Source organism: Rhinolophus ferrumequinum, chromosome 22 (genome assembly GCF_004115265.2).
Source record: "Rhinolophus ferrumequinum isolate MPI-CBG mRhiFer1 chromosome 22, mRhiFer1_v1.p, whole genome shotgun sequence".
Classification (NCBI taxonomy): domain Eukaryota; kingdom Metazoa; phylum Chordata; class Mammalia; order Chiroptera; family Rhinolophidae; genus Rhinolophus; species Rhinolophus ferrumequinum.
In genome coordinates, this window is record NC_046305.1 from 28,110,609 (window position 1) to 28,134,246 (window position 23,638).

At 41.6% G+C, this 23,638-nt stretch overlaps 2 protein-coding genes across 3 annotated transcripts in view; one reads left to right on the plus strand and one right to left on the minus strand.

The window, feature by feature from the left end:
* Positions 1 to 214: 214 nt before the first annotated feature.
* Positions 215 to 23,638, minus strand: part of VANGL2 (VANGL planar cell polarity protein 2) — a 42,171-nt gene continuing 18,747 nt past the window's right edge. The window contains exons 5-9 of one of the 2 annotated variants that reach the window (XM_033093257.1): positions 23,317 to 23,453; positions 22,676 to 22,811; positions 20,226 to 20,457; positions 19,328 to 19,408; positions 215 to 630 (exon numbers count right to left, since the gene is read on the minus strand). In XM_033093257.1, the coding sequence (XP_032949148.1) occupies positions 601 to 630; positions 19,328 to 19,408; positions 20,226 to 20,457; positions 22,676 to 22,811; positions 23,317 to 23,453 (616 nt within the window). In that variant the 3' untranslated portion in view covers positions 215 to 600. Of the gene's footprint in view, positions 631 to 15,902; positions 19,409 to 20,225; positions 20,458 to 22,675; positions 22,812 to 23,316; positions 23,454 to 23,638 lie in introns of those variants that run through there. The other variant, XM_033093256.1, reaches the window with a different exon arrangement.
* On the plus strand, positions 3,610 to 4,699 carry LOC117014949 (high mobility group protein B2-like). Its single transcript, XM_033093258.1, has one exon. The coding sequence runs from the start codon at positions 3,740 to 3,742 to the stop codon at positions 4,325 to 4,327; it is 588 nt and encodes a 195-aa protein (XP_032949149.1). The 5' UTR covers positions 3,610 to 3,739; the 3' UTR covers positions 4,328 to 4,699.

Genomic DNA, 23,638 nt, shown 5'->3' on the forward strand with positions numbered 1-23,638 from the left:
GTTCTCAGACTTAATTGTCAGACCTCACATACACATGGCAAATATCTTCTTCCAATCTATGAAGTTTTTTTTTACTTTTTTCATGGAATTTTTTAGATAAACAACAGGTGTTTTATTTTAATGTAGTTAAATTTACCAATATTATCTTTTACAGATTTTTTTTGTATCTTCAAACAAGGTGCAAAGCAGTACATCTACAATATACTATCGTTTGTATGAAAGGTGGGTGGGGAAGAAGACAAATTGCATTTTGTATATGTATAAAGAAAATTTGGAGAAACTATTAATTGTAGTTATTTGGGGTGGAGAATAGAGGTGCACAGTGTGTGCAGGAGCAGAAATAGGTGGGCAATCCAGTTAGGAACAAATACATCTGACTACAATCTAGTAACTAGATTGCAATTTAGGAACAATAAGTGAAGTCAGAAGGAAGAGATTTTTTTCAACAAATGGGCAGGGTGAGTGCTGTCCTGCTGGAAATTTCTTTCACCAGTTGTTGCAGAACATTACTTACTTGAGCAACTCTGGAAAGTTTTTGGATTTTATTATCAGGATTAGAGTAGAAGGCCTGCCAGCTGTCCTTGTAGTCTCAGGATACCATTAGGGGATTCCAGTAAATTTCCAATGGGTCTGAAACTCAAGGAAAAGGTAGATTGGTTGTTGATCCCAACGTCTAAGGAAACACAGAGATTAATAGCAAGTATCTGTTTAGATGCGTAGGCATATTTCCTTATTGTGAGAGGCATAGATCTAAAACAGGGGGCTTATTAACAGCTTGACTTGATTAGACCTGTTGACTCCAAGGAATTTACATATCATAAAGATTCCTAGTGGTTAACTTAGTCCAAATTCATAATTAGAGTCTAGCAGCTGTTGTTTATAGGGGGTCTCTCACATTGCATTTTAGGGAAAAGCCACAAACTGGGGTGCCAAGCACTGTGTTCCTGTGTTCTTATAAAGGAGATCTTGGATTCGTATTTCTATCAATGGGCTGAGACCAACCCTGTCCAATGAGAACTGAGCAGCTATATTCTCATTTGTATACCATGTTTCCCCCAAAATAAGACCTAGCCGGACAATCAGCTCTAATGCATCCTTTGGAGCAAAAATTAATATAAAACCTGGTCTTATAGTAAAATAAGACTCTTATTTTACTAAATATAAATATAAGACCCTTATTTTACCTAAAATAAGGGTCTTATATTAATTTTTGCTCCAAAAGAGGCATTAGAGCTGATTGTCCTGCTAGGTCTTATTTTCAGGGAAACACAGTAGTACCAATCAAGACATGCAATTCCAACCAAACAGAAGAATGCAATTTGGACCAATCAAACTGTGTAAATTTGGATCCTTCATTTGAATAAAAATATACCAATCAGGGACCAGGGCAGGCACTTTATATAAGTGAGACTTCCCTTTGTCCTGGGGGAGCACACTTTCAGTTTCCACGAGAAGTTGTGTCTCCTTGGTTTGCCAAATGTTCACCTAAATAAAGTCTCTCCACCACAGATTGGGGACTCCTGTTGGCATTGGATTGGTGGCAGTGACCATTTGTTGACAGATCTTTTTCCTCTTTCTACAAAGTTAAAGCAGTGTCTTCTGGGAATGCAACTTGATTGAACCCATTGAGTCAGCCCTTAACATCTTATAATATTTTTTTTAAAGGACTTTTATTGGAGAACAGTGTGTACTTCCAGGACTTTTTTCCAAGTCAAGTTGTTGTCCTTTCAATCTTAGTTGCAGGGGGCGCAGCCCACCATCCCTTGCGGAAGTCAAACCGGCAACATGGTGGTTGAGAGCCCATGCTCCAACCAACTGAGCCATCTCAGAGCTCAGAGGCAGCCCAGCTCAAGGTGCCGTGTTCAATCTTAGTTGCAGGGGGCAGAGCCCACCATCCCTTGCGGAAGTTGAACCAGCAACCTTGTGGTTGAGAGCCTGCACTGGCCCATGTGGGAATTGAGCCGCCAGCCTTCGGTGTTAGGAGCATGAAGCTCCAACCGCCTGAGCCACCAGGCCAGCCCACCTTACAATAATTTAACACATTATCCATCACATGATGTTTCACCAGTGTATGATCATTAGTGACCAGACATCTCTTGGGCCCTATCCATTAATATTTCATGCAAGAAGTGTCTACTTTCTGTGTGCTGTAACACTCATGTTCATTAAAATTATGGACAGAATGTCTGGCCACTGTAGTAAAAACCACCATATTAGTCTCCAAGAATTATGAATGTGGAATCTGATTTTGGAGAAGAGCAATATTTGATAGAATTGCCAGGGGAATATAGTCAGTTGATAAAGATAAGAACAAATACCTGTGAATAGATAATGGCCACAGCCCTGGCTGTGTTATTAACCAAACTAACCATTTTATAACAACTGAAACAGAAAGTAAGAAAGACCTTGAGAAATGTTTATTCGTCCAAAAGTGAGGAACTTCTGTTTTTACAGTTAATGAAGTACCCAAAAGCAGAGTCAGTCTAAATGTTAATTTTGAGAATAGTATCCACTCTGGTGAATCAATATTTGCAATCTAGGCAGAATACACAGAAACAAAGAGCCCAAAACACTTTTAATTACCTCACCATGAATATAGACCACAAAACCAGAGGTGAATTTTTATTTCTCGCAGCTACTAGTCCTCCCACCTCATTTTTACACATTTTTAAAAAATAATTCAAGGTACCTTTGTAAAGGAGAAATACACTCCTCCTGTGTTTTTCTCCTTTACTTTCACACTACTACCACACTAACAATACTTCACTTCTGACACCAGATGTATGGGTTTTCCACAAGTCAAGCAATTCTCCATGACACCAGCTGGATGTCCTACAATTCAATTCAATTCTGACACTATCTACCTGGAGATAGTGTCAGATATCACAGGTTAAGGGTTCAGTCCCACCACAAGACTGCCCCCACTGTAGATAGCAATCACAAGACTCAAGTTGTCACCTGTACTTATGATCAACTGGCTATAAATTGGTCAATTGGCTAGGACCCTTTTCTTGGGTTCAGTAATTTACTACAACAGCTAATAGAACTCAGAGAAACACTTACTTATGTGTACCAGTTTATTATACAAAGGTCTGACAATTAAGTTCACGAGTCACCCTAGAAAACATGCTTCATAACTCATTGCTGAATATCACTACAGTCACCTTCGAAGTACTCCCCTTGGGAAGCTATGCACCAATGTCAGCACCTAGCAGTTTTGGAACTCTTTTTCTGGAATGGCCATCAGAACGGTCATCGTATTACACTTGATGTCCTGAATGTTATCAAAATGTCTTCCTTTCAATATTTCCTTTATCTTTGGGTAAAGAAGTAAGTCATTGAGGGCCAGATCAGGTGAGTAGGGAGAATGTTCCCATACAGTATTTGTTTACTGGCTAAAACCTCTCTCACAGACAGTGATGTGTGAGCTGGCACATTGTCGTGATGCAAGAGACATGAATTGTTAGCAAAAAGTTCATTTTCATCTAACTTTTTCACGCAGCCTTTTAAGCACTTCCAAATAGTAAACTTGGTTAACTGTTTGTCCAGTTGGTACAAATTCATAATGAATAATCCCTCTGATATCAAAAAAGGTTAGCGGATAAACCAGTTCACACCGGAGCCCAGCGAAGGCAGCACCTGTGGAGTGCTGCCGTTCTGCGGAACACCGAGGAAAACCACCAGGTAGACGCTGTCTGTCACCATTGGTAAAAGAGACCCCAACAAGCCGAGGGGCAAGATGTCCTCGTATGCCTTCTTCGTGCAAACCTGCCGGGAAGAGCACAAGAAGAAACACCCAGATTCTTCCGTCAATTTTGCCGAATTCTCCAAGAAATGTTCGGAGAAATGGAAGACCATGTCTGCAAAGGAAAAGTCAAAGTTCGAAGATATGGCAAAAAGTGACAAAGCTCGCTATGACAGGGAGATGAAAAATTATGTTCCTCCCAAAGGTGATAAGAAAGGAAAGAAAAAAGATCCCAATGCTCCTAAAAGGCCTCCATCTGCCTTCTTCCTGTTTTGCTCTGAACATCACCCAAAGATCAAAAGTGAACACCCTGGCTTATCCATTGGAGATACTGCAAAAAAATTGGGTGAAATGTGGTCTGAACAGTCAGCCAAAGATAAGCAACCATATGAACCGAAAGCAGCTAAGCTAAAGGAGAAATATGAAAAGGATATTGCTGCATACCGCGCCAAGGGCAAAAGTGAAGCGGAAAAGAAGGGCCCTGGCAGGCCAACAGGCTCAAAGAAGAAGAATGAACCAGATGAGGAGGAGGAAGAGGACGAAGATGATGATGATGAGGAAGAGGAGGAAGATGAAGAATAAATGGCTGTCCTGTAATGATGTGTGGAGTGTGTGTGTGTGCGCTCAGGCAATTGTTTTGCTAAGAATGTGAATTCAAGTGCAGCTCAATATTAGCTTCAGTATAAAAACTGTACAGATTTTTGTATAGCTGATAAGATTCTTTGTAGAGAAAATACTTTTTTAAAAATGCAGGTTGTAGCTTTTTGAGGGGCTACTACATACAGTTAGATTTTAAGGCTTCTGATGTTAAATGTTTCTAAATATTTAATGGTTTCTTAATTTCTTGTGTATGTTAGCACAGCAAACTTATAGAAATTAGTATCAATAGTAAATTTTGGGTTTTTAGAATGTTGCATTTTTGTTTTTTAAAAAGATTTTGTAATAAAATTATGTATATTAAAAAAAAAGGTTAGCAACATTCATTTTGACTCTTGATTTAGATGGAAATTTTTTGGTCATGGAGAATTGGCTGACTTGCACTGTGCACTTTGACGCTTTGTTTCAGGTCATATTGGTACACTCGTGTTTCATCACCAGAGATAACATGGTCCAAAACATCGTCTTGCCTCTCCAAAAGGTCTTGGCAAACTTCAATTCCTCTCCACTGCTTTGGTTCATTGGTGAGCTCCTTCGAGACCATTTTTGTACGTACCTTTCTCACGCCAAGATGTTCAGTTAAGATTTTCCCGTTTCCCTATCAATGTTTACTTGGTCTGCTTTGCTTCTCACAGTCAGCCAATGATTTTGATGCTCAATTCGATGACTTTTTGCAATGTTTTCATCAGTTCTGCTCATTACTGGCCACCCTGACCTCTCTTTATCAGTTATGTGTTCTCTCCACTCAGAAAAACGTTTAATCCATTTGTGCACTGCCATTTTCTTTATGGCATTATCCCTATAAACTTGGACTAGCATGTCCCTGATTTCACTTCCACTCTTGCCAAGTTTAACAAAAAATTTAATGTTTGTAAGTGCACAAATTCAAGCTCAGACATTCTTGCAATGGCACACAAAAACATGCAACAACAATAATGAATGCCACTCAGCAAGACACTGCCACACATCGACACAAACACAGCTGTGAGACACTGATATACCAAGGTTATGAAACCTTACTGAGCTGTTTGTACAATGCAGCCAATGTAAGCACACGGTGGCAAGTTCGCGAACTTAATTGTCAGAACTTGTATAATAAAGGATACAGATGAACAACCATATGAAGAGATACATAAAATCTGGGAGGGTCCCGAGTGCAGGAGTGTCTGTCCTCATGAAGTTGGGATGCTCTACCCTCCCCTATATATGAAGGTGTTTACCAACCCAGAAGCTCTCTGAATCCCATGCTATTAAAATTTTTAGGAGACTTCATCACGTAGACATAATCAATCATTAACTCCATTTCCAGCCCTTTCTGGAGAATGGAGCATGGGACTGAAAATTCCAAGCTTCTAGTCATGGTTTGTGTTTTTTTGTAACCAGCTCCCATCCAGGAACCCACCAAGAGTTGCCTTCATTAGTAGAACAAAAGACACTCCTATCACACAGGAAGTTCTGAGGGATTAGGAACTTTGTGTCAAGAACCAGGGTCAAAGACTAAATATTAGAGCAAAAGATGCTCCTAATGCTCTTATCACTTAGGAAATTACAAGGATTTCAGGAACTCAGTGCCAGTAACTGGGGATATATATATCCCCAGTGTGTATATATATATACATACATACATACAGGGGTGCCAAAAAAAATGTATACACATGATTTGTATTCACCTTTGTATACTTTTTGGCTTTCTCTCTCTCTCTCTCTCTCTCTCTCTCTCTCTCTCTCTCTCTCTATATATATATATATATATATATATATATATATATATATATATATATATATAAATGTATACAAGTGGACACTTTGGTCAACATTGCTCAGGCAGTAGTCCGCGGTAATCTGAAACATCTGGACGCTGATGATAAACACTTTGAGCACCTCTTGTAATTGCAGAAGTCAAACTTGACTTGTATTCATCTTTTGTTATCGGTATATGTTGAATATTTCAATTTTAATACAGTTTTCCTTTCTTAAAATGTGTATATTTTTGGCACCCTCTGTATACATGACATATATACAGAAAAACAATAACACTTTGAAATTTACACAGAGTATAAATGGGTTAACTCTGCAGTAGTAAATGCCATATAATGTGCAATATTGCCTAAGATTTATATACTCTAAAAGAACCAATTTATAGATACCACTTATTTAAATTATGATTCATATATCTGTGCATATATCTGTGTTTAGATTTACATACTTTTAAATAATAGAGTAGGTAGTTGACTTATAGGACAAGTATAAAGAATTTAAATAGTTCCATATAATCTAGTTTTTTGTTAAAATATAAATACAAAGTTTAGAATTAAGTAATATGGCATGTTTGCATTTTTGCTTCATGCTGTGGCAAACATAGGAAAAAGAGGTAACCATAATTTAACCCCAAATTCACAAAATAATTTCATTGCAATGTTAATTTTGATTAGAAGTATTGGTAAAATTTAACTTAAATTTAGTTCCCTTGTTTTTATTTTACTGATTAATGTAAAATTTCCTAAGGCGTGGTACAAAAGAATTTCTTCCAGCTTTTTAAAATTATAACTATCTTTTTGTCATTTTTATCTTTTTACAAACAAAGAGAGTTAGGCTGGAAGTGTCCTGCACTTATTTGTAATCAAATTTAGATTGATTTCCCCATCCCATATTGGGAGTCTTTGAGATCTCTAGAGATTTGCTATAATCTGGTGGCTGCTTGGGCTGACATCCTTTCTCCACTTGAAAAGCAATTCCTGGCTTGCTTCTGTGAGCTGGTACAAACTGGATGTCTGCCCATGGGACACCAAAGTATCACACAAATCAAACTGCCCATTATGGGTATTTATCTGAACCACAAAATATAAAATTAAATGTTCTTCACGTCAATCTAGTATAAAACAGAAGCAGAATATACCAGACTGGGCCCGAACAGGTGTGGAATGCACAAGTAAGCTGTATAAGCAGGTGCAAATGCTTTCCTATCTCTTTCCTCACCCCACACTTACAGATTCATGGTTAGTTCCCTAAGAACAATCAACAGAGGAAGAGAAGGAACTGGGCTGGATATCCACACTATAGTAGCTCCAAACAGAAGAGAATGGCTTCTCCACTACAACCCTACTCAGTAGTGCCTTCAAAGTCACAAAATCTCTCCAGTGGGCAAAACTTCAAGCAGCATATCTAGTTCTCCACTTTGTTTGCAAGGAAGTGGCCTAAAGTATGCATCTATGTGAATCAAAAGCAGCATCTAACAGGTTGGCCACCTGGTCAAACCCTTCAAAGAAAAACATAATTTAAAGATGCGTGAAAAGGCTGAGAAAGAACTATTGTGAAATGGTTAGAGTATGAAGATATTTACGTCCCATGTAAAAGTCTTATAAAATACTGAGGTTCCCTAAGCTTGGGGCTCTTCAGCTGTGACATAAACCTACTGTATGCAGAGCATCCACCTGGGTTTCTCTGCATCATACAATCAGACTTGGTGGCAAGGGGAACCAAAGCAAATGTGAAGGTTTCACTACCTGCTGGGCCATCAGTAAGAAAGTTCTTTGTCTCTGATCCAGGAGTCTTGTGTCTTCTGTCAGCATCCATGAAGAGGTGACAGGCAAACTTGTTAGCTTGTAAGTGGGATAAAAAAATGCAGCTCCTTCAAAGGTGTTGACAGTTTTGGCAGTCAGGATGAAACGCTGACAGATACATGGTTTCCGGAAGAGGAAACGACAAGAGCCCTTTGTGGGCTAGATTGGGAGACATGAGAGACTCTTTGCGATGCAGTGGTAAATGCTCTCATCCAAGTGTTAGGCAAGAGCTGGGGAGTGAGTGTCCCCATTATTTTAACTATTAACGAGGCTAAGAAGTGAGAATTAAGATTGAGGCAAGCTGTCCAAATGGCGTTTGGTTGTTTATTTTCTTGAGTGGGAGGAGAAAATGATGTTATTGTGACAATGCAAACCAGCCCTACAGTACCAGCCACAAGGCAACAAAGTAGTGGTCACTTAGTTAACATACGGCCAAAGCTAAAGCTAATGGCATCAGTAGTGAGGAAATAAAGCCTTGGGTAGACCAAAACCATAAATTTATTTACTTGAGTCTGGGCCACTGCCAGTCACATGAAACTTGAAAGCAAGTACAAAGCCTTGCTTACTGACACAGAGCCACACTCAAGAGACTGGTTAAGTCATTGCCCTCTGTTCCAGAGAGAAACACTATCTTTATCATCCATGGCTATTATAAGTTGAACTACTTTATATTAGTTGTTTATAAAAGAAACCTCTGTGAGGTGACATTAAGCTGACATTTGAATGACAAAAGCCTGACAAGTGAATAACAAATGGTAAGCACTCCAGGTAGAGTGCTTTACACCTAATGCAAAGACCCTTCATTGAAAATAAGCATGGTTGTTCCAGAAACAGATAGGAGGACTGAATGTAGAGAATGAGAAAAAGAGCAATCAAGGAAAATGCCTGTATTTTTGCAAATAGATAGACGATGATTCTGTTTAATGAAACATGATCACTGGGAAAGAAGCAGATTTGGGCAGGGAATCAGTCATTGTTTGGCCACATTACCTCCGAAATGTCTCTTAGATGTCTTTGTGAAGATATCAAATCGGCACTTAGATTTATGAATCTCGAGTTCTGGGGGAAAGTCAGAGCAAGAAATAGAGATTTGACAGTACTCAGCATATAACTAACATTTATTGGGTGCTTACTACGTGCCAGGCACTATCTATCTAAGCACCTTATGAATATTTTCTTAGTTATTCTCTCAACATCCACATGGGGCTGACACTGTGTTACTATCTTCAATTTAAAGATGAAGAAACAGAAATTTCTCCAAGGTCACTCAGCTAGTGGAGGTAAAGCAAGAAGAAAAACCCAGTCAGTCTAACTGCAGAGCCCAAGCTCATTACCACCATGCTATGCTACCTGGTATACGACGGTATTTAAAGAAAGCCATAGGAATAGATGAGGTCACTCAGGGACTGTGTGTAGATAAAGAGAAAAGGGCACTGCAACATTTAATTACGTCCTTTCAGAATTTACAATTCTGTCTGGTTCTGTACTTAACAAACAAGATGCTAATTTATTAATTTGATCTATCTCATCAGGAATGTTACTGTACAGATGCCCAACCCCAGCTCCCAAACTAGATCTACAAAATGTTATAAATTAGAAAAGTAGCATTCTTATTTATAATTGCTCTTGTCTGTATGGCTGGTTTGATTCCATCCCCAGAATGTTATTTCCCTTTGATTAATTGATAAAAATAGAATATCTGGACCAGTAGTGACCTTCCAAGATGCTAACACTCTGTGGGGTCCTACATAAAGCACCCAGCAGGCTTTCCTGGGCATTTCTTTAGACACAGCATGTCTCACACCAGTAATTCTGGAATGAAGGGTTTTCATGTGGCTTATTGAAAATTCAAGGGGAAATAAAATTCTAAACTGAAAATGCTTAACTCAGAATTTTTCTCAAACTGTACATACTGTTTCAGCAACTATTTATAAGCTTTGGCAAGGCCCTGCCCTCAGGACAAACCATGGCAGCTGAGGAAAAGCACGGACCAGGTATGGGCTCTGTGATCTGCACATAAAGGAGTTCTACAAAGTCCCTCCTTTTTTATTTTTGAACAGTTGGTGTATATCATTTGGGCACATTAGATGCTCCGATTCTTCTCCTTTTTATCCTTAGAACAAAACATTCATTTATAACTTTTATTTCAGTTGCCATCACTGGATCTTAATCAAATAACGCTCCCTCCATTCTCCAAGAAATCTATTGACAATTTCCTAAGGTCCAAGGATTTTGACACTCATTTTTTAACAAGTATTTGGACACAGTTTCCTATTTGAATAGAAAGAGGAGGCTCCTCCTGATCAAAAATGTTTTTGTGCGTTACCCTTTCAAGCATAAGTTTTCCCATGGAGCTAAAATGACATTTTTTCAAGGAAACCTTCCATGACAGTCCCTCTCTGTTAGGTTCCTATTATAAGGTACCATAGCCTCCATACTCCTTCATTACATCCATCACATTTGAAATTATGTGATCAACATCTATTTGTGAACAAAGACCACATCTGTATTATTCATTGCCATATGACCTAGCATAGTTTCTGGTACATAGAAAGTGTTCAACAAATATTTGTTGAATGACTAAATGAGTGAAAAACGCTGGACACAGATAAAGCAGCTTCCAGCAACATCAACTATGTACATGATCATTGTGATCTTGAAGTTTGTATAGTGATCACAAAGACTTTGACAAAGGAACTTGAAATGGTATTTCTAAATTATTGATATATGATGATAATTTACCTTCATTCTATATCCATAGCAATTAATGTAAGTATTGAAGTACCGTAAGCCATCTTATCTGAAACTCTCTAAACTTGGTAAAACTCCTGAATTTCCTCTGTTCCATTGATAATGTTGGCAAGAATTTATGGCCAAACATAATTTATATTTTGACTCCTTTAATTTTTGTGGCCGTTAGTGATAAAGTCTCACCAGCTTGGCTCTTTTTTTGTATCATTATGTCTCATTGGATCAGTTAAGAGAGATCCACTGAACTGTTTTTACAAAAACTCTACACCTAAGGCCATCTCACAACATATCATTTAAGAGTTTCATAAATGACATTTGATAAAGATGGTGCAGTCCTATAGCATAATAATGACTTTACCAAGCTATTTACCACATTCATAAAACTTAGATCTCTTAACAATTTTGATCTCTTATATCCAGTATCTTAGCATTAAGTAAGGCATGTTTAGACCCCTCAAACTGTCATAAGAACGCAAAGCTTCTTCTAGGGCCTTGCTATTTGGAGAACAGAAGTAGCAGTAACACCTGGTGCTATGGACTTAATGTGTGCCCCCAAAATTGGTATGTTGACGCCCTAACTCCCAATGTGATGTTCTGCGTAGTTAGGGCCTTTGGGAGGTGATTAGGTTTAGATGAGGTCATGAGAATGGAGCCCTCTTATACTCCCTCTGCCATGTGATGATTGAGACAGTAAGAAGGCTGCCATCTGCAAGCCAGGAAGACGGTTCTCACCAGCACCCAACCATGCAGGCACCCTGATCTTAAGCTTTCAGCCTTAAGAACTGTGAGAAAAATTTCTGTTGTTTAAGCCATCCAGTCTGTGGTATTTTTTATGGCAACCTGAGCTAAGACACCTGGGAGCTTGTTAGAAACGCTGAAACAAAGAACCTAACCCAGACCTATTGAATCAGAATTGCATTTTTATAAGATCTTAAAGTAATTTTCATACTTGCTGTACGACACAATTAAAGTTTGAGAAGCTCTGTTTTGGGGACCTACTTCAAGACAGAATAAAAATCAATCCCAGGACACAGGTTCCCTGATGTCATATTCCTCAATACACTCCCAACCAGAAGTACCAAATTGCTGACCAGTCCTCGAAAATGAAACCTTCAGGGCCAGCTTTCCCTGATTCCTTTTTAACTGGATTTCATCTCTGAGGCCAGAGGTAGGATATCATGAACTGCTAGGATATCAACTTACGACATAAATAAACAGGCTGAAGACAAGCAGTCCAACAACAGGTGGTTTTTTGTGGGTTGTTTTTTTTTTCAGCTTTGAGGTATAATTGACCAGTAAAATGTTATATATTTAAAGTATACAACATAAAGACTTGACATATGTATACTTTGTGACATGATTACCACAATCATGTTAACACACCCATCACCTCACATAGTTACATTTGTGTGTGTGTGCTGAGAACACATAAGGTCTACTTTCTTAGCAAATTTCAAGGATATAACACAGTATTATTAATTAGTCACCACCCTTTATATCACCACTCTGTATATCAGACCCCCAGAGCTTATTCATCTCATAATGGAAAGCTTGTGTCCGTCAGCCATTCTTTATTGTAGTAAAAACCATCCGTCATCCTCACCCTAAAATCACACATTCATATATCAAACAGAACAAACATTAACAGGAACTTGAAAGGAGCAAAAACCACAACTAAGTTAAACCATGTACTCTTGACACAGTGAAGTCCACTCATGCAAATTTTTGGCTGTCAGTGTTGATGGATCACCAGACCCTCCTCTTCCTCTTCAGTTGGCGTTATCAGATTTCCAAGCTCCACAGTGACACACTTTAAGGGACCCAGAGGAAATAGCATACACTTTCACTTTTTTTCTGAATCACAAGTGCCTATTCTATTACTTTTATTACTAGATCTGTGTCTACAACTAAATAAGGCTTTGCTTGGTTTAGTTTTTTAACTGACTTTTTTTTCTTTCGGTTTTATTGAGATAAAACTGACATGCTATATAAGCTTAAGGTGTACAACATAATGAATTGATCCACATATATTGTGAAAGGATTGCCACAATAAGTTTAGTTAACATCCATCATCTCATATAGGTACAAGAAAAAAAGAAAAAATGTTTTTCCCTTGTGATAACTTTTCAGATCTACTCTTAGCAACTTTCAAATATTCCATACATCGGTGTTAACTATAGTCATTACATCCCCAGTACTTATAACTGGAAGTTTGTACTTTTTGACCAGACTTTATTTTTTAAGAGCAGTTTTAGGTTCACAGCAAGGCTGAGCAGAAGATACAGAGTTCCATATGCACGCTGCACCTCACACATACACGTATACAGCCTTCCTTATTATCACCACCCCAGACCAGAGTGGTACTTTGGTTACAACTGATAAACCTACATTGACAGGACATTATCACCCAGAGTCCACACTTAACATTAGGTTTTACTCTTGGTATCATACATTCTATGGGTCTGGACAAATTTATAATAACATATATCCACGATTATTTTATCATAGAGAGAGCGATGCACTACCTTAAAAATCATAAAAATCCACTTTCACGTTTTACCACATATTTGCCCTGGCTAAAGCCGTAATATGGGATAACTGTCCCCAAAAGCAAACAGAAGGGACAGGACAAAGATGAAGATCTCATTCGTCTAACTTTTCTCAACCAAAGTGGTCCCATTCCCCTTACAGGATATCAGAGAATACAGGTGGCCCTTTGAGTGGTGACATCAAATACTTTGCCTGTCAAGCTCAACGTACGGCCAAGTGTTGGCATCAGTCTGTCTCTTCCCAATGGTTACTTACCACCTCTAGAAAATAGTTTACTTATTTGGGTTGCTTATAACAGGTGACAAGATTAAAAATTCTTCCAGTTTTACTAGTCAAAATCCCATGAACTCCTAGAGAATGGGGACAATGTTTTATTTATCTTTGTATCCCACTGCATAGCACATAGTGTGCCTAACCCCCAAATTATCTGAGATGAAATGAGAGAAGCCAATACCTTGCCCACATTTTGCAACTCTAAACCAATACCTTGCCCCACTTTTCCATATATACTTAAGTTTATCCTTTGTTGTTATGAAATGCTAGAATAGCATGTCTGCCCTGTCCTTCCTAACAAGGAAAATTGACTCCATCCCCCGCCTATAGAGAAACTGGAGAGCTGGACAGGGATGGTAATTCCCCAAGATCTTTCCACTCTGTGAATAGTCCTCTACTATCTCTCTAGCATCTTCCATGACCATTTGTGCACTAATGCTGCCAGCTTTTCCAAATGCTGACTTCCTCTCATGCAGCCTTGCTTAAACTAACAAATAAAAAGCCAGAGGCTATTTTAAGCAGCTGGTTTTTAGTTCTTTAGAAGCCATTAAATTGACCCAAACAAACAAAAATAATAATTAATAAGAATTGGCTAAGAACTGGATCTAAAGATTCTATGTCTCCTCACCCAGGGCCTCTCCACTGGTTCCCCCTTGGCTGCATTTCAAAGACAAAGACTGGAAAATCACATCTGGGTAGCAATGTCAAAGAGAAGTCCCAAGCATGATCCTGACTGAACCAAGGTATCTTCAGTGCTACGTATAGTATTTCCATGGAAAACTCTTTCTTCAGCTAAAAGTTAAAAATAGCCTTTGTTACGAGTACATGGCAAATAACTGGGATTATCACTTTTGCTCTCAGCAAACCCTGAGAGAAAATACGATCCCATAAATCAAGTATTGAGATCTGGCCTTAAATCAGTTAATTCCTGGGCCCAGCATGAGAAGAGGAGGTCTGTGAAGTTAAATACAGATCCCTTAGGGTCCACAAAGGTTGTCTCAGTGAGGGCAGGTACATATCCACTATCTACCAACCAAAGCACTTTAGTGCCAGGCTGGGAAAGTCCAAGCACTGAATAAAGACTCACTAAACTCAAAGGAGTTATTCTATTTGTCCCAGTAAGAGTAATTTGAGAGGCATGATAAAGTAGAAATTTGATCACAATAACTCAGAAGTTGGCTTTAAGGTACATTGAAAACAGCAAGTAAAAACTATAAGCCTACGTACAAAAAGAAAAGAGCCATGAGAATGGGGGATGCAGTTTCATGGGAAGTTTTCTTATTTGTTTTCAAATGAGAAAGACTTAAGTGTAATTTTAAAGGAAGAAGTAAGTATAAGATCACTTTTTTATTGTTAGCTTTTTAATTCATTATTCATTCAACAATTTTTTTTATTGTATACCAACTATATGTGAAGAACTGGTATAGATGCTAGGGATATTTAAGTAAACGAAACAGATAAATCCCCCTCCCCGCCAAGGACATATGTTACCACTTCTTAATTCTTAAAAAAATTCCTTAAATTTTTTGAAGAAGGGTTCCATGGAATCCAGACAGGGCTCGTCTAAGCTCTGCCTGAGAACATGCCACGCAGCCTTACATTAGACCATTTAGCCTGTCACCTCCTGTAAACTGGATCTTCTTCCTCTAAGACAAGGACTTGTGTCTCTTGTCCTTGCATCCTCAGAGCTTGGCAAAGCACGAGGTGGGGAGAGGAACACTGAGTCTAGTAAATGCATCAACTCCACACAAGAAAGTTTACAATTGCTTGTTTGTTTTAACCTTAGAAGGCTGTTTATGTGCTAAGTATTTTGCCCAAAGTCACAGAGAAGCTTGGGTCTGGGTAGAGCTGAGAGAAGGTCCCTGACCTCTTACTGATTCTTATTGATTACAAGCACAATGCCAACTGAATATTTTCATTTTAAATAAATGACTATTGCTTAGAATATTCTTTTGTACAGATTAAAGATAATGGTAGAAATAAGATATTTAGAAATAAGAAATATACTTCAGGAGTTTTTCTTAATGAAATGTGATGAGCTGTCACTACTGACTGAAATCATCAACTATTATCTTAAATTCCTTTGGATCTTTCTTTCTTTCTTATGCTGACAACCACCCTGGGAGGGCTAAGTGAGTCCTCAAGTTCCTGCATTTGTCTCTTCTCAGAATAGGCAATTTCCTGTTCATTCATCTAAGGAACAATAGAGTAATGATGAGCTCACACTGCCCCCTCCTGGCCCACCCACTCTCGAACAAGGAGCAGACTCTCTTTGCTCCTACTTTTGTAAAAAAAAAAAAAAAAAAGAAAAACAACATAATACCCCCACAAAAGTCAAATGTCTTTATTTTATATATATATATATAAAAAAAAATGTACAGTTTTAGATCCTATGCTTACGAAAAAAACCCTAAAATTGCCATAATGTTTAGATCCACTGCAAACTGTAAAAACAAGCTTCTTATATATTAAAAAAAAATTTACATTTTACAATTTTCTACATGCATGCACAAGGTCTCAGCTCTGTAACCCAAAAAAAGAAAAAAATCTATATCCAACAGTAGAAAATTCTACATTTACAATCTCACTTGGAAGGGACTCAAAAAGCCCCCTTTCTTTCACACACAAAAGAACGAATCACAACAATCACACACCAGAACCAAGTCCATCAGCAGATGCTGCCCGTGGGGAGGGCAGACCAACAAGAAGACAGACTGACAGGCACCACAGAGAGTCAGGGAGCTCATCCGGGCCCAACAGAAGAGAAGCACAAACTCTGAAAAATGGATGTGTGAGATGAGGTTCAGGGATCCCAATGTCAGGGTCTGCAACAGGAATACTGAGGTGGGGGTGGGGAAGCGAGAAATTAAGGGCTAAAATGGTGGGAGGATGAGAAGAAACATGAGACACTAAAGGGAAATAAACTAGAATAAACAGAGCAGAAGAGTAGTTTAGAGAAAGGGACCAGTAGCAAAGTGGCGAGGTAGGTGAAGAACTGAGGCACAGTTTCCTGATATGGAGGGAAGGAGGACAAGTGTTCCAAGGAGATGAAAAGGAAAGCCTAATAAGTATAATAGGAATATACTAAGATGCCAAGTAGTCACAGAAAAAAAGAGCACTGGGGAGACCCAGCCATAGCATCCCCTATGGTGATTCAGGGTGAGAAAGGTTGGCAACAGGTGGTCACATCCCCACATGGGAAGAATGAGAAAATCCAGTGAGTGATAGGACAGGCAAAGTAGGGGACACTGCTCAGAGGGACTGACTCAGCTGCACGCTCCACAGTAGTTCACAGCATGAAGGCAACCTCCCATATAAGAGAAACAAAAGACAAACACAGCCACACTTGACAATTCATCCTGACATTTTTTAAAAAAATAATAATAATCAAAGAACACAAAGATACCACAGTTCTGATATAAAGGACCAAAACACTAACATTCTGTCACAGCCCTTAGTGCTTAGAGAGAGAGTTAAGGGAAATATTTTTTGTTTCGTTTCCAGAAAAAGGAATGAAAAATCACAGTGATTAAAAACATGGCAGGTTCTTAAAATAAACACTTCCCAGCCCCTAACCTAGGGCATTAACTAAGATCCCAAATACTTTCCCTCTCCCTGCCCCAACTCGTTCCTCAAACCACACCACATCGTACTTCTGCCCACAAAGGCAATGACCCCAATTGACCACCCAAACCCCATTTTCCAGGATAGTGAGGTATTTAGAAATGTGACTCTGAGGGAGCTCCTCTGAAACCAGGTCTTTCAAGAGAAGAAAAGATAACTTCCTAAGACCCCCAAGAGACGATGTACTTCACTCAGGGCTATCCAAAAACCCACAGCCCCAGCCCAAGGCAGACCTCCAGGCCCTGCCTAAGGCAGCCCTGCAACCCAACCCTGTGGGGATAAGATAAGCACTGGCTGATGAGCCCTTCTCTAGTAAGTGGTAGGTGGACAGATACACTTTTTCAGAAAGGAGAGCGGGAGAAACGTCAATCACTAGGCTCCACCAAGCCCAGGACTGCCATTATACAAACAGGAAGCCTCCCTCCTGCCACATTGTGGGGATCTTACCCCAGGGTGCACCCTGCAAGGCAACAACCAGGGGAAAGACAAGCCTATAAAGGGCATTGTGAGTTACTTAGAGGACTGATTCAGGGGCACACTTCAGCTCAGCCACCAGAACCTTCTGCCACATGGATCCTGGCTGGAGGTATCTGTATGTTTCCTAGTTCTATTCCCCTTGGCTAAAACTACATGATTTAAAGGCTCAGATTTACACTGAATATACGTATTAGAGGGCGAGAGAATTTTGCTCAAAATAAGATGGAAATTCTCAAGAATTCAGATTGGGTGCAGACTGTGGAAGCTAGATGGAGTAAGGGGCTAAATACCCACAAAAGGCAGCAATACTGGTCCCTCACCCCAATATAGAGGAAGGCCAGAGCCCAGAGAACCAGGCAGAGGGAGAAGAGGAGGGGACCCTGGCCAGCCAAGGAAAAGAGACCCCTGAGGCAAAAAAGTGGACTTAAGGCAGGGGGTAAAGAGGAGCTGCTGGGTCCTCTCAAAAAAAGAGATGCGGCTACAGGTCTCTGGAACTGACAGATGGGACAGCAGAACTGGGGGTAGCTGGTGAAGGAAAGAAAAACATTTGCCTAAGACCACCGGGGTTGGGTTGGGGTCTGCAAACCACTAATTTTGTACAGGAGTCTACATGCCATCTTTCACTGAGAAGGGGAACCAGCCCCACCAAGGTGGCAATGAAAGTGAGGGCAGGTTCAAAGGCCAGGGGTCGGTGATGTTCACGGGGGTCTCTCCTGCCTTTCCCTCAGGGGCTGCCTAGGAAAGAGCCACTGGAAGAAAGGTCATAGGAAAGGGCATCACAGAGGGTTTCTGCCTTAGTTTGCCCATAGTCACACATGACCATACAAGTCAGAAACAGAAGGCAGAGATTTCAGGGTAAAGGAGAGATCTTTCTTTGCTCTGAATATGTGTGGATGGGGAAGGGAGGCTCTAACAGCTGGAAGAAAATAACCCTGGTAGGGAATCCCTAACTCTGGGACAGTGTAGAGGGACACAAGCATGTCCCTACCCCAAAAACTCAGGGTTCACTACAGGTGGTGTGAGTGGCAGGAGGAATGGATCACCTGCTGTCTGAAGGTCATGAGGAGCTGCTGCCACGGAGGAGTTTGGCACTGTGGTTATCTGGAGTCATGTCTGTGCCCCCCAGAGACACCTTGTTGGGGGCCACTGGAAAGAACAGCCACAAACACCTGGGTTCGAGAGTGGGGGCTCAGGAGTGTCCTGTGCACTTTCAGAAAAGACTGTCATCCAGCAAAAGGAGATCAAGAGAGGCACTGATTCCTACAGGGCCTGGAATGATACAAAAGTGTGGGAAAGAGAGAAGTTCCCAGATACTGTTGACAGCAGGATGGTCTTTCCAGGTGCACATGGGGTGAATAAGGAAGAGGGGAGGAGACAGGATGTGGAGTAAGTTAATTCAAGTAAGGAAAAAAAACAAAACAAGAACAAGAGGGAGAAGATCAGCTGGGAATATGGCTAGGCTAAGCGCCTAGTCCTGAACCCCTACCACTGCTCCAGGAGCCCACGTGTCTCACACAGAGGTCTCAGACTGCAGTCGCATAACAAACTTGTGTGACTTGGGGTCCACAAATTCCTCGGAGAGTTTGAAGAACGGAACCTTCTTGGTGCTGACCACTAGGCTGAAGTCCTGGCGTTTTAAAAGAAAAACAATGCCATCCTTAAGCCCATTGGTCACTGGCTCCTCGCTCACCAGTGTCCACTGCTTGGCCAGCCAGCGTTCCTTGTGATACTGGATGGTGGGTCCGGCCGCCAGGTACCGCTCCAGAAAGGCCTGCGGAGAGGAGAAAAGGCTGTGTAGGAAGCTCTCCCACTCACACTCCATCCTGCATCCCCTGGGGGCACAGCTTCCAAAGACAACCAACATGTCCCTAGATCACCTGCATATGATCTTAGAATGTTAGAGCAGGTAAAGGCATGAGATCATCTGCTTCAGAACCTTGCTTTATAAATGAGGAAGCAAGAGCCCAAAGAGGTTATGTGGGTGAGCAGGGTCAGGATGGAACTCAGCTCTCCTGACACCTTCATCCTCCTCTTTATCCCAGCACCATTCAATGACCCAGGCAAGTCCTCCTGCATTCCTCCTTCCTCTCCATCCAGCTGACATGGTTAGCAACAAGCAGGTCTACACCAGCACAAAGCTAAAGGTGTCATGGTTAAAGTACAACATTTCTAGTTACCCATTCACCAAGGATGGTGCAAGAGAAGCAATTCTAGGAAGTGGGCAGTAGATCTCAGGGGTGTGTAATGACTCAAAAAGAACAAAGAAGACCTGATGGAGATGAAAGGGTGGAAGGAGGACTTTGGATCTGGAAATTTCAGAGCCCTTCTAGAGATAAGAAATAGGTGTCAGCCTATCCCAAAATGGTCCCAAGGCTCCCTCTTCTTCTCACCACTAAGAACTTTACCCCACACAGAGATGGGATGAATGGTAGGGATGAGAGAAGAAACTATAAGGAGATAGAGAGGAGAGGGAGAGAAGAAGATGGAGAATAAGGAAAGAAGTAAGAGAATATGGGAAAAGGAAGGTGGAAAAGAAGGGGGCCAGATCTGGAGAAAGAAGAAGGATGCTGGGAGCTGAGCAGGCCTACCTTAGGCGTCATGTCATGCGTGATGCAGAACTCCAAGTGCTGTAGGATGCTCTCCATGGTGTGGTAAGGCTGCTGCTTGGTGGTCCGGAGGTACTTCTGCATGGCACGGGCCATGGATGCAAAGATGGCCTGGGCTGCCTCCCGAGGGTCCATCACCTCCCTGGGGTTCTTCTGCTCCTCTTCCTGCAGCCGCTTAATGTGAGTGAAGGCCTCCTCCACTGCCACCACAAGCCTGGGGGACAGGAGGGGTCTGGACCAGATGCCCACTTCTCATCTTTCCCCTGTTCCAGCCTTCCAGCAGCCTGAGCAAGGTCAGGCCTTTGTGCTCTCAAGGAAGCAATATGAACCCATCTGTAGCCAAAGGCAGGGCTTTGGGGGCTTAGTGTGTGTGTGTGTGTGTGCGTGTGTGTGTGAATGTGTGCATGCGCATATGCTGTTGGGGGAGGAGAAGGGCTTTTTCCCCACTCGGGACAGGAAAGAACTATAGAGTTCAGTGAGCCCAATCCAGAAACTCAAAGAGGACATTCTAGTGTCAAACTCAGAGAGACAACTAGGAACTGTTACGGGAAATACCAGCGTTGCATCAAACCCTAGAAAAAGCCTTCTTAAATAAGACCCTCAAATCACACTTCATAGGGTGAAAAACTAATAGATACAACGACGTCAAAATGACAGATTTATCTTCAACCATGACAGCATGGGCAACATTAACGAACATATATTGGTGGGTTGGGGCAGGCGGGGAGGGAGGGGAGATATGCAAAGAATATGTTACCAATCAAGAAGAAAAATGGGCAAAGGAGGTGAACAAATAATTCGTGAGAGTTCTAAAAGGCTAAACAACATATGAATTAGTCACTTTCTAGTAATTAGGGAGATATCTAAAATGTTAATAAGATATTATTTATCCATCCAAATGGAAAAAATTAAGAAAATGACTATAATCCAAATATTGGTTAGGATGTCGTCAGTATTCCATGAACTACTCTGCAGAGATAGGATGCAACAAACCAAATGTGTAGGTAACATGGATGAATCTCAGAAACACAGTATTAAGGGGGAAACAGGAAAAATAAGTCAATTTACATTAAAAGCAGAGATACACAATATCAGTATTCAGAAGCCTTTCGAGTAGTTTAGAATGGGCTTCTAGGCTAAATAAACATGTGCTTCTGTGTACATTTACAGTTTCTCTATTTACTTTTTTGCTTCCCCTATATGTCTCTGTGAAGTTCCTTTTGAAATGATCTTTTTGTCTCAGGGAAAATGTTTTCTCCGTTTACAACCCAGGTAATAGGGAAGGAAAGGTTCCCCTATAGGCCAAGAATGGTGGTTGCCACACAGAAGATCCAAAGACGGTAGGCAGAGCAGAAGGTAAAGGAAGCAGGGGATATCTTTGGTTTCCTTCCCACCAGGGCCCCTTCTAAGACAATTGGGAACACGCTGAACTATTGCAGAAATGAGATTCATGATCTTTGATCTACTTTAGGGGACATCAGGCTCAAGTCAGAACAGGCTAAGGGCTACCTTCCTCCCTTGAGGCCTGGAGATTATGTGTGAGGAGAGGGCTGGGGCCCTCTGCTCCTCCCCAGTGGAAATCCCAAAACCCAGGTGGCACCTGGCAACAGCAGGCACCAAGATTCCTAAGGCATGACGTAAATTCACATAATAATGTGAATGGGGAAAGGGAGGAGTGAGAACAGCATTGAAGAATTTTCCAAGATATGGGCACCAGACCCTTATTTTTTGCAGGTAAAAATATACCATCTGCTGAGTAAGCCTGTGATATGTACCGGTAGGAGGTATTATCCGCCTCAGTCCCTGCTGTCGTAGAAGAGGCTCATACCCTTTCACTGGGTCTCCAGCCCACTGTGGTAGATGGAATTCAAATATATTCCTGTCCACCTCCACCACATTGCCACCTCCTGGCAATTCAATAATCTCCGTACTTTTGAGGATATAATTAAAGTGCCAAATCAGTTGACTTTAAAATACAGATTATCACTGTGGGCCTGATTTCATCCATGAGCCCTTTTAAAGCAGTTTCCTCTGGCTGGTGGCAGAAGTCAGAGAGAGAGAGAAACCTGTTTCTGCTGGCCTCGAGGAAAAAGGAAATTGCATGTTGTGAACTGTGTACAGGGCCAGGTGACAAAGTGCTGCCAACAACCAGTGAGCTGAGAAGACAACCCAGGCTCAAATGTCAGCTGGTAAGACCTTAGTGGAGGCCCAGTGAGCCCTGCATGACCTATAGAACTGTGAGGTAATACACGTGTGTTGTTTTACAGAGCCGCGTTCATGATGATTTGTTTTGACACGAATACACACACTCAACGCTGATCATCACTGTTCACTCGTCTATTTCCAGCAGTTAAGAAGTCCGTTGGTCTTTCTCTCCTGAGCCTATCCATACCAAAAAGCTCCGCACACACACCCCCACACCTGAGACCCACCTGGCCCTCCGCTTGCGCACCCTCCGCTCATGCTCGGCCTCCTCATAGTAGTACTCATTGTGGCTGTTGTCCCGCCTCCGGGCCGCTGCTGCAATCACAGCTCGGGACTGGCCCGTGGAGTTGTTGGTGCTGTTTTCTGCACAGAAGCAGGACAGAGAGGAGATGGTCACTTTGGAGCATGGCCTTGCTTCTCACTCCAGGAAGTCTGGAGACAGCAACCTGACACGTCCAGAGGAAGCTGTGCCCACCCCCAACAATACCTCCTGTTCCCAACCCTCATGGCCACGCCCAGGAGAGGCCCACAGGAAACAACAACGTGGCACTGGAGAGCAGAAGCTCTGCACATGATCCTCGCCAGTACAGGAGGTTCTGGAGCTCAGAGAGCTGAGGGCTTAGGACCAGGTCTGATGAGCAGATACAGAAGAGCCAGACTGGGGGGACACACCATGGCATAAAGGGACAGCAAGTAGGATCAGCAGCTAAGACCAGCCACCTGGAGTCAAGGGAAAGGACAGAACAGAAGGGGCTGGGACATGGGCCAGGGAAAGGAGAAAGCAAGGGAAAAAGGATGTGAGAGAAACAGGTAATTTGGAGTCCTGCTTGGGAAAAGACCAAGAGGGTGGAGGAGCAGGGCCGCTCACCCTCTCCGAGGGAATACACCTTGAAGCCAGACACTTTCTTGGCCAGGACGGACTTGGGCAGGTTGAGAAGGGCAGGGTTGTAGACAGGGAAGTCATGGTAATACTTCTCCAGGATCCACACTGCCACGCGCTGAATGCTGTGGGGGAGACACAGGAGGGGGAAGGAGAAGGGACAGACAAGGCGCACAGGGGAAGGGATACATCAGGGCAGGTTGGCAGGGCAGGAGAGGACACAGGACACGGACAAGCTACTTCCAAGAAGCCTGGCTCAGGGCCTGAGGTCTACTTACCAGGCTCCCAAGCCTTCCCCAGGGCTGAGCCT